Genomic DNA, 11,021 nt, shown 5'->3' on the forward strand with positions numbered 1-11,021 from the left:
GATATGTTAGCTTCAGACTGACCTCCGTCATATTTAGGACATCAAAGATGACCCTGTGGGCGAGGTAGTTGACGGTTGAATGTTGCCCAGAAGCCACGCACGCGGCCACGTTCGATTGTTTTGTTCCGCCTTGGAGCTCCGACTCGCCGACGTCAGTGTTCCCAACTCCCACGCACACTTCAAGCTACAGATTCTTCAAATTAACAATGCGCATTTACTGATATATTGACCCGCGACGAGCGACCGCGTGAAACAGCGCATGTCCGCAGCGGGAATGAAGTCACAGCAAGACCCCAGAAGCGACGGCCACGAGCCCGTCGAGATATTCGACCAAGCCTCTAATCCCAAGACGCAAGACACCGGTCATGATAGGCGCAGTCTAAGCCCAGAGGGCGAGCGACCGCCTCTACCCCCACGGCCCAATACATTGAGTCTACTCAACGATGAATCGGCGTCTCGGGCAACCTTACAAGCGGAGGCAACAACGGCTGTCTCTCGAATGGATATCGGGACACAATCGTCAGATGCTGGAAGTGCTCACTCTACATTGGCTCTCCGTGGCTTGCCCCGAGGTCCAAGGGCCAGGGCGAGTCTCAGCCAGATAGCAAGCTCGCGGGGCAGCGAAGCGGGGGACTCGGCCAGCATTCGCAGTTCTATTCCGAATACTGAGAATGGGGATGTCGAAGCTCTTTTTACAGACTTTGTTGCTACAGCACCTGGTGGTCAGTCGCAGAATGCGACAGGTCTACTCAATTACCCCGAATTTGCGGCCGACGATATAGACGATGATGGGATTCTGAGCGAATTCGAATCGGTTGGTGATCTGAACGAAGAAGGCGACAATGAAGGTATGGAATGTAAAATGATTCTATCTTTTCAAGTGGCTGATTTGTAATAGAGCTGCTTCTTAAACGATGGAAAGCGAAGCGCAAACACTATGTGATCCTGTCTGCTGCTGGCAAGCCGATTTGGACAAGACATGGTGACAGTGGTCTCATATCCGGCTATGTCGGAGTCATCCAGACGATCATATCTTTCTATGAGGATGCAGATGATCATCTACGAGGCTTCTCTGCTGGCGACACCAGGTTTGTTGTCTTGACTCGAGGGTCTTTGCACCTTGTCGCAATCAGTCGCATGATGGAAAGCGATAATCAACTTAAACTGCAACTGGAAGCGTTATATATGCAGATTCTATCTACATTGACACTACCTTCACTTACCCATCTCTTCTCGGTTCGACCGTCTACCGATTTGAAACGGCCTCTGCAAGGCTCAGAGTCTCTTCTCTCATCCCTAGCGGACAGTTTCACACGAGGATCTCCGTCTACATTATTATCTGCTTTGGAATGTCTCAAGATTCGCAAGCAACACCGCCAAACCATCAGCAACGCGCTTCTAAAAACAAAGGCCAACAGTCTCTTATACGGCTTAGTGGTGGCTGGAGGACGACTCGTCAGCGTTGTTCGTCCAAAAAAGCACTCCTTACACCCAGGCGATCTACAATTATTATTCAACATGGTCTTTGAAGCTGATGGTGTCAAGGCCGGAGGCGGAGAGAGCTGGATTCCCGTCTGCCTACCGGGCTTCAACAGTAGCGGTTATCTCTATATGTATGTCAGCTTTCTTGATATTCGCGATGATATCCAGAACAGCGCAGAAATCACCAAGGATGAATCTGTTGCCATTGTCCTCATCAGTCCCGACAAAGAAGCGTTTTTTGAAATGCAAGGAATGCGTGATGCCCTTGTGGACGTAAGTAAACCCTGGACAAAGTTTGAATGCCGTTTTAAATGCTAATTGTGTGGCAGCAAATGGAGAAAATTGGCAGTCTAAAGGAGATCAAGACAGCAATTGACAATGGCCGGCCCGCTACTACGGATATAGTTCCTGGAACTGTTCTCCATCATTTCTTATACAAGTCTCGTGCCAACGTACAGTTCACGATGTCTTCCTACTCATCTGAATTCTCATCATTGACTCGGCGACGAAGGTAAGTCATACAGTTTCTTAACAATAATACTATCGGGACAATTTGTACTAACCGTGATCACAGACTGATGTCAATGTACAATAACCTACATGCAAGCATCCACGCCAAGAACACCCATGTCAAAGTTCACCACTGTGTTTCACGGTCTGTGAGCTCTTTCGGTTGGGTGACCCCGGTCTTCGAGCTGTATTGTATTGCCGAACCGAATACGAATCGAAATGCACTTGCTCAAAGCGCTAGTAAGATTGCTCAGTGGGTGCAGCGTGAGGAAGAGAGGCTCTTCATCATTGGTGGTGCGGTATGTATATCCTATCTAGGCTCGCAATCTAACATCGACAAGACTGACATTTATAACCAGGTTTTCTGATATTCATAACGCATCCAAGTCTTGTTAGGTCAGATCAATTTTCTCTGTACATGTCTATGAGTTATTATACCCAACCCGGCGCTGTCCATCATTTGGCGTCTTCCTACTTCGCAATAACGATTCTATGTGTCGTTGCTGCTGTTACATCGTACATGGTTCGTGTATATAAATTGTGTCCTTTTATCACTCCACTGTTTGTTTCCAAAAACATGGAAATTTCGTACCGCAATCTAATCAATCGAGTCCTCACGCAAGGCAAAGAGCTGACGCATGATCTCACTCGACTTGCTCCGCAACGCATCGTGATACATGTTGTTGGCGATAAACTGCTTAATTTTGGGCACCTTGGCAACGGTGGCTTGCACATGGTCGAAGTGCACGTACATGTCTTCCATGTAGGTTGTGCTGTAAACAGGGACCTCGTTCTTTGCCAGTTGAGCCTCGTCGTAGAGAGCAGGCCAGTCCTCAGTTTCAGCCAGGATATCGGCTGCGTCTTTCACATCCTTGAGCTCTGTGTATGACTCAAACATGTCTTTGAAGACCTATAGTACATATTCATGTTAGGCTTTTGCTAATGTTATGAGCATAAAGATTGAGAGTCGCGTGACTTACCATCTCGCCTGTGAAATAGATCTCGGGCACAGAATCATTGATCTGGAACTTTTCGTTGCTTGCGCGCAGTCTATCTGCGGACCAGAGTGATGCTTTTCTGTGCGTAGTGTTAGAGTCACATATCACCCAATGATGGGAGATGGGAGTCAGTCTGCTTACCCTTGGCAATAGATCGATTCATGGAGCACAGCATAGATAATGTTCTTGTCCATGCCTCCATTGCTATCAATCACAGAGAGAGTGGGCAGAGTAAGGAAGCCAAAAATCTCCAAGTCATTGCAAACTCGAATAACAATATCTGGGAATACCGTTAGCTTCGTTGTTAGTCCTTGGCAAATGAATACGACTTACCATGCAAGCTATCAAGACCACCGTGGAATCCAAACAAGATACCAAGTTGCTGGAAGCGAGCTGGTGTGAGCACACCTGATGGCAAGGTAACAGTGTTGGAAGATAGGTATTGCATGATTTGCTTGACACGTGCTACATCCTCGGGGAACTTCTTGTAATAAGCTTCGTTTCTCTGTTGGACCTTCTCTGTTTATTTGTCAGTACTATGTTTCACCAAAGTCGCCGAGATAGAGGCCATACCATAGGTCTTTGCGTAGACTGCATCCGGCCCGTTCACAAGCGGAGGAATACCACCACAGACGAAAGCCTCTCTCAAACCTCCTGGACTATACTCATAGTAATAATATTAGCTGGATATGCTCACAATGTAGGGCTATTGGCAAAGCTAATACATACAACTTAGAGAGATAAGTCAAAGCGCAAAAGCCACCAAAGCTTTGCCCTATAATACTCCATTTACGCTCTCCTTCCGGGTACTCAGCTGTCAAAACACTGCGAATAGCTTCACAATCACGAACAATATTGTCCGCGCGGAAGTTCTTGAGATATTCCGCCTGTTTGATAGCGTCGCCCTGGCGGGCTAGAGTTCCCGCAGTAAGAGTCGAGCTCAAACCAGTACCACGCTGGTCTAGAAACAAAACCTAGAAATAGTTCAAGATTAATATTCTTATCTCACGATCAAGGCCAAAATCAAAACCAAAATGCATGACATACTTGATAGCCCTTGCTGAGCATCGTCTCAAGCCAGGGGTAAGATTGCGGGGGACCACATCCAAAGCCAGGTCCGCCCTGGAGGTAAACCAACCAAGGGAGATTATTATCTTTGTCCTCCTCTTTGGGTTCAATGGGCTTGTTCAACTGACTGACACTGCGAGCAAAGAGTCGCAGCTGGCCAGCGGCGGGCTTACTGTAGTCCACCGGGACATCAAAGAACAGCTCGGCGACCCGAAGCTTGTCTGTGGTCAGGGTGAGTTAGTTCCGATATCAATAAGCTTTGTCAATGACTGGGTTTATACCTGGGACATTGTGGAATCGACGATCAATTAGTTTCGCGGCCATGATCGCGGTGTTGATGGGGCTAAAATCAATTGGGCCGTCGAACCGTTGTGCGGAGTGCCCTATCGCTCGCACTTCTCCCCTACACGTCCTTCTTCGACTTCAAGCTGCCCAATCAACTCAACGGTTTATTCTATCTTGCAGTAACTTATATTCAAGCTTACAGGCAGATAAGATCAGAGGTGATCCACTGCCTTTTTAAGGAGGTCCAGCCGAATCCTTCCCAAATCCCGAGGGTACGGAGATCCCGACAGTTGTATAAATCAGCCTCAGTCTCTCTAAGCCTTCAATATCTACAAAATGGAGAGCCAATTGCAACAAGATCTGTGGAAAGTCGCCCGGGGGCCATGGGAGTCCGGCGTTCTTCCCAGCGCAGAGAACCTAGCGCGAGCAAGAGCTTCTCTCCCAACAGCACTCCCGGACACGGGCTCCAGCCTTGAGACTGTCCAACAACACATCCTCGATGAGATTGTACCTGCTTTCAACGGAGGCAGCATCAGTGCCAACTATTATGGCTTCATCACCGGCGGAACTACGCCGGCAGCACTATTTGCCGACAATGTTGTCTCTGCTTACGACCAAAACGTTCAGGTGCATCTCCCTAATCACTCAATTGTCACAGATGTCGAGTACAATGCGCTTGGTCTGCTGTTAGACCTTTTCCGTTTGGATCGCTCTGCTTGGCACAATGGAACGTTCACTACGGGTGCTACGGGGAGTAACATCCTTGGCTTAGCCTGTGGACGCGAATTTGTTTTGCAGAAAGCAGCGCAGAGGAAGGGCATTGAAAATCAAAGTGTCGGAGAATATGGTTTATTTGAGGTTCTGAATTCACTGGGTCTTCGTGGTATTCAGGTGCTGTCGACTCTTCCGCACTCTTCACTAGTGAAGGCTGCCGGTATATTGGGCATTGGCCGTTCCAATGTGCACATCTGCCGGTCTGATGATCCCCTTCGCTTTGACATGGAGAAACTTAAGAAAGAGCTTTCGAGAACAGACAAAGTGAGCATTGTCGCTATTTCCTGCGGAGAGGTCAATACTGGCCGGTTTGCGACAAGTGGAGAGGACTTAAAACAGATTCGCCAGCTCTGTGACAAGTACGGGGCATGGATTCATGCAGATGGTGCATTCGGTATCTTTGCCCGAGTCCTGGATGACAGTCCTGAATTTGCAACCATCAAAAAGGGCAGCGAAGGATTAGAACTGGTCGACTCAATTACTGGTGACGGCCACAAGCTTCTCAACGTTCCCTATGATTGTGGTTTTTTCTTCTCTCGGCATCCACATGTGGCATCGCAAGTCTTTCAAAATGCAAACGCCGCCTACTTAGCAGCTGGCAACTCCGATGGCCCTTCTATTCCTTCGCCATTGAACATTGGGCTGGAAAACTCTCGTCGTTTCAGGGCCTTGCCCGTCTATGCCTCGCTCTTGTCATATGGCAAATCTGGTTATCAAGAAATGCTTGGTCGTCAGATTGCGCTCGCAAGAAAGATCTATGGCTGGGTCTTTGACCATCCTGGATATACAGCTTTGCCGAAAGCATCCTTAAAGGCTGAATTGCTCGATCAGACATTCATGTCTGTTTTACTCCGAGCCAACGATGAAGAGCTGAACCGCAATCTGGCACAGAAGATCAACGATAGCTCTCGCATGTTTGTCTCGGGTACCAGCTGGGATGGCGCCCCTGCTTGCCGTATTGCAATCTCAAATTGGCGAGTTGACGTGGAGCGAGACTTTGCTCTAGTGTCTGAAGTGTTGGCCAAGGTCGCTCAGGTATAGGAACACGGCGGCTGCTTTCGGAATTTGATGCTTCAGTACACTTTTGTATACTTCTGTATACCGCAAGCCACAAAAGAAATGATCGTGAGACCCCACAGTGAATCACTCAAAGGCAGAGCAGGCCCTTGACAGGCCCATTCTTTGAAATAAATTAAGTTAAGCTACCGTTCTAGTAGCAGGGGCGTCGTCTCATCAACGCCGTCAGGAACATTCCAAACCCTTCAAAAAGAAATACAGATATATGCGCAAGATAATTGAATTCATCACTATAGACTTTTCAAAGCTCTTTCCTGCCTTCCTAAGTACCTATTGTTGATTACAACAAAGAGATCTTCCTCTCCTCAATATGAATTTTGTTCAACTCGACATACAGAAAAACAGTTATGGCATTCATTGCCTGACATTCGACTAAAAACCACGTCTGCGTAAGCTTTGAGAAGAGTTAAGTGCTCATTGTCTCTCGTTGCATACGATAAACCAGTAGAGAATAGAACCATTTTAGAGCATCAAGCATCCAAGACCTCGCAATTACATACATCGATCCCATCCGAGATATTGACCAGGCTGTCACATACATCTCTAGCCTTTATTATGACAGAATGCTGTGCAACTGCGAACATGCAGTCTAGAATTCACATTTTGCGCATTGAATGGCCGCGTTTCCCAGACAGTTATGCAGACAGCCCAAGTCTTGCATAGCACAGCCGGGACCACATGGAAATGATAGGGCTTTTTGACATTCGTTTGCATTGTCGCCAGGGCATCCAGCTGCGGGCGGAGTACCTTGACGTTTGGCTAGGGTATCATCGTTCATGACCACCGGGCTAGCGAAAACAGTCGTGGCCAAGAGACCAAGGATAGTAGTCTGCGTACTTGATAAGTAGGTGCGCAATAATGTACGTCTTTGAAGCAAAAAAAAACCTTGATGAAGAGAGTCATCGTGGAGAAGAACTTCGATTGTTGAGTTGAGTGCGGGAGACTGGGGTTTGCTTTGATAATGAGCAATTTCGTTCAATTCATCAGGATACCGCCAAATATATAAGTTGGGGATGTAAAGAGGGGTTTCCACATCGCTTATCATTGGATGCGGGTAGTACGAAGGGGGCGTTATGATACTCGTTGAAGCTGATGGTAAGATAGCTATCTGATGTTGCCAAGCTCGGAGAACGCCTTCAGGCGCTTGGCGGGGGTTGCTTGGGGGGGTTTACTTGGCGCTTGGCGGGGCCGCTCCAGAGTCCGGTCGCCGACGACAAATCTGAACACGGCAGACCCAATATAGATCCAGCATAGAAGTCGACCTTTCTGTTTGAATTCTACTACACTTTCCCTCTGTTGTCTCGGCAGAACTCATCTCTTGGGAGAATATGCCTCTTGTGTATACTTGCATAGTCCCATCATGGTGTGCCTGGGGTTGCCAGGGCATGTCGGCCCCAAAGTTACATTGAAATCCTTCAGCGCCAACATGACGTCGAAGAGTTTCCGCGAGGTGTCTCAATGACGTCGGACGAGGATTGCCCACGCAGGTATTGAAGTCCAAATCAACGACACCCAATTGCGTCTCGGTGGCACAGGACACACATCCTAAAACTTAGCCCTGGGATTGTTTCAACCTGGAAGGATGACTTGATTTCTAGGCGATCAAATCTGGGTCGGGCCGGACCAGTAGACACATGATGGTCTACTCCTACTCGGACCCTTGGTTTATCCTCAACCTGTATAGGGCAAGCAAGCCATGCGAGATTATAATGTCTAGATATTTCAAAATTTGAGATTCCATTAAGTCATTAGTTCAATCGGCAGTCACCGCAACGCATGTCGCTTGCTAGTGATGAGGCTTATCATTGCGAATGAGTGAGTGCCCACCGGTATTTGTGTTGGCTTGCTTATCAATTAGAGTCCACAAGATCCTCTTCTGTCAATTGACAGAGCTCCTTGCCCAACTTCCCGCTGACTCGATATTTGTCCCCCACAACAGTGTTTTCGAGTATTTCGCAATTACCTACAACACTAAATTTATCGTCAATCTTAGGACCCAGACAACCCTCGCGAGCAATGTTTCGAAAGCCATCCAAATAAAGCAGCCGCAGACTTCAAGACCAGAAAGCTTCCTAGTCTGCAAGTACCAGGCCTATGCAAACTTGCAATTGTTGATTGAACAATTGGTTGTCTTAGGAATGTGAGGGTTGAAAGGAAATATTATAATTATTTAATTCGTTGTGTTTAAAGAAAGTGTAGAGTGTTTACCCAATATTATTGGGTCGAACGATCCATCTTAAGCCACTTTAAGATATTTTTCCCTCGCCAAGCCACTTAGCTTGGTAGAAACCACTCGCTAACCCAATACTGTGAAAAATCCCTCTCGCTCTCACTTAGGCAGGGCTCAAACGGTCGGCAAATCTTCGCCTATAGGGTAGTATTCAAGTCTAATAAAGCGGCAGTCCTTTAGGCCCGCAGTAATTTTAAGAGCAGTGTGAGACCTGTGCAAAAAGCCACCGATTAGAAGTGTGAAGTGGATCTTTCTAGGGAACTATACTCTTAAATAGATCGGTACGTTAACGAGGTAATTACTCTGTGTAGATACCGAGTGATTATAATTGCTCTGTATATAGAGCCACCCGGGCTATGCTATGTTTCTTTTCACTCCTTAGGTGAATTAATCCCTACGAACAGTTTAACTAGCTATTCTCCCGGTAGTTACATTTGTCTCGCCAGTTCATTCTTTTGAGTGTAGTGATTGTGTCTTCACCTCTATATTACCCAAAAGATACGTGGGACATAGAATACCTTATAGGCCCTGCTAAATTTGACGGCACTAGGTCAGCAACCTACTGGCATTTAGGGATTCACAAATTATCCTAGTCTTACCGATGATTGTAAAGAATCCCTAGCAACTAATGTATCCTGTCCGGTATTTTTACCCGTTGTGTCCCCCGAGTGAGTCCCTAGTTCAATTATATCGTGTCTAAAGCTATTTTGAGATAGCAACGCTCTTTTGGATAAAGATGAAGTCGTTAAATTTTGTGTCTATGCCTGCTATGACTCTTTGAAGAGTGCTAGAGCAACCATCGAGGCAGCCTATATAGAGACTACCGACGTGGTCGTCGTTGAGGATATAGCCTATCTAGCTACGTGTATCACTAACAATTATCTGTTGACCTATAATGTCTCGTGTCGGAAAGACGAGTGAGTGATAATTCTGGCTTATATCTATCGATTTCTGACTAGGAATCATCCTTTTTAGGTCGGGGAATTACTATGACCCGCAATTGCTTTCCTGGTCCAACGAGTCTTGGCTAGTCCATGGTTTATGCTCGGATTGTTGGCTAGGAGCGTTGGAGGCTCAATTAAATTGTCCCTTGGGATATAAAGAGGCTATAAGAGACAACTTCGCTTCTTTAACGTCGAGCTGTAGTGCCTCGGGCTACTTTTTTACTTCTCTAACTGCGTACGCACTTAATGCAACTGCGACGGCAACTAAAATTTCGTCTAGTGCAATTGCTTCTAGTACCGCTATACCTAGCTATATAAGCTACTACTAGCTCAAAGAAACAGATAACTACAATTCCGTAGTATCGTTAGGTGTTTCGATATATCTCCTACTACAAGCCAACAATTTAGATCTCTACTATCAGAATTTTGCGGCGAAGGTGAGCCAGACACTTTGTGTCCCCTCGCAGTGCAATACATATACTTGGCAGGCTAATAACACTTACGATAGTGCCATCGGTGGCCTCGAAAATGTGACTCTTCCGTAGTTCTTCTCTTGGAACCCCATTATCAACTCCCTCTGTCTGAATTCTCCTTTCTTTATTAGATATAAGGTCTGTTTAAGGTGAGTATCCCTTCGAATCCTGTTTGTTCCCTAGCTATATTATAAAGAGCCTATGGAAATTCTGACGTGATATAGATAGCCCTCTAAGTAGTTATTTGAATCATACCACCGGTGGATCAAAGTTAAGCACGCATGCCACGGCGACTGTAGTCGCCACTGGCCTTATAGCAGTCCCAACAAACGCCATGGATAACAGCAACTGTAATTGTAGCCAGTGGTATACGGTAAGTAGTTATGTCAAACTCCTTCTCCCACAAGCTGGGTTCTTCGATTGTTTACTGATGCTCTTGTAGGTTCAAGATAGTGATAAGTGTGCCAAGGTCTCTCTCGCGCATTCTATCTCGCTTACTGATTTCTATTTCCTCAACCCAGAAATCGATGCGAACTGCACCAACCTCGAGCTTGACGAGGCATACCATATCAAGCCCGTTGGTTCAATCACTAGCTACCCGAATCACACGGTGGCGGGAGTCCTACCAACCACGGTCAAGCCCGTCACCTTCACTTACGTGAATATCAATATTCCTCTCGCCACGAGTGATCCTAGGTATGTGGTTCCCGGAACAGCGCTGTTGCCCAGTGCTTCAGGCACTATTCTAGGCTACTATGACTACGAGAATCCCTCTAACTATACTTCTTAGTGTGTTGAAATGGCTTTAAACTACGGTATCCCGATGAGCCAACCTGGGTAGGTAGTCCTTCCAAGGTCCACGGGTTCACATTGGAGACGCCCCCTCTTGCTGAGCTAGGTTCCGAGGTATAATTATAAGAACATCAACGTAGATGACAATCGTCAGTTCATTAGGATTATCAGGGTAGCTCCCATAATACAATGTCTACCTATCCTCGTCCTAATTATCTAAAAACTTTGGTTTGTAGTAAGCTTGACCTGTTTCGTCCGAAAGACCGGTTCGAGCGATGACGTTTTGCTCAAGACGGCTGAATTAGAAAAATGAGGATAATTTTAGTGTATCTCAAGAAAAGTTCATTCGGAAGACACCATTTTGCTCAAGACGATTAAAAGTAAAAGT

The 11,021-nt window shown here is 46.6% G+C and overlaps 4 protein-coding genes across 4 annotated transcripts; 3 read left to right on the forward strand and 1 right to left on the reverse strand.

Annotated features, from left to right (window-relative positions):
* Positions 1-259: 259 nt before the first annotated feature.
* N7508_001279 (guanine nucleotide exchange factor MON1) lies at positions 260-2,360 on the forward strand (the record flags this gene model as incomplete). The annotated part of the gene is made up of 5 exons (XM_058459345.1): positions 260-848; positions 899-1,755; positions 1,812-1,993; positions 2,057-2,291; positions 2,352-2,360. 5 exons carry the CDS (start codon positions 260-262, stop codon positions 2,358-2,360), a joined length of 1,872 nt encoding a protein of 623 aa, XP_058322877.1.
* Positions 2,361-2,590: 230 nt separating this feature from the next.
* On the reverse strand, positions 2,591-4,382 carry N7508_001280 (proline iminopeptidase; the record flags this gene model as incomplete). The annotated part of the gene is made up of 8 exons (XM_058459346.1): positions 2,591-2,902; positions 2,973-3,069; positions 3,132-3,270; positions 3,324-3,509; positions 3,564-3,649; positions 3,720-3,964; positions 4,038-4,279; positions 4,340-4,382. The coding sequence occupies 8 exons, from the start codon at positions 4,380-4,382 to the stop codon at positions 2,591-2,593; spliced, it is 1,350 nt and encodes a 449-aa protein (XP_058322878.1).
* Positions 4,383-4,679: 297 nt separating this feature from the next.
* Positions 4,680-6,158, forward strand: N7508_001281 (pyridoxal phosphate-dependent decarboxylase family protein; the record flags this gene model as incomplete). The annotated part of the gene is made up of 1 exon (XM_058459347.1): positions 4,680-6,158. The coding sequence occupies one exon, from the start codon at positions 4,680-4,682 to the stop codon at positions 6,156-6,158; it is 1,479 nt and encodes a 492-aa protein (XP_058322879.1).
* A 4,017-nt stretch (positions 6,159-10,175) lies between these two features.
* N7508_001282 (LysM peptidoglycan-binding domain-containing protein) lies at positions 10,176-10,631 on the forward strand (the record flags this gene model as incomplete). Its single annotated transcript, XM_058459348.1, has 2 exons — positions 10,176-10,214; positions 10,284-10,631. 2 exons carry the CDS (start codon positions 10,176-10,178, stop codon positions 10,629-10,631), a joined length of 387 nt encoding a protein of 128 aa, XP_058322880.1.
* Between the last annotated feature and the right edge of the window lie 390 nt (positions 10,632-11,021).

The sequence above is a fragment of the Penicillium antarcticum genome (genome assembly GCF_028974205.1).
Source record: "Penicillium antarcticum strain IBT 31339 chromosome Unknown utg000002l_segment0_segment0, whole genome shotgun sequence".
Lineage (NCBI taxonomy): Eukaryota > Fungi > Ascomycota > Eurotiomycetes > Eurotiales > Aspergillaceae > Penicillium > Penicillium antarcticum.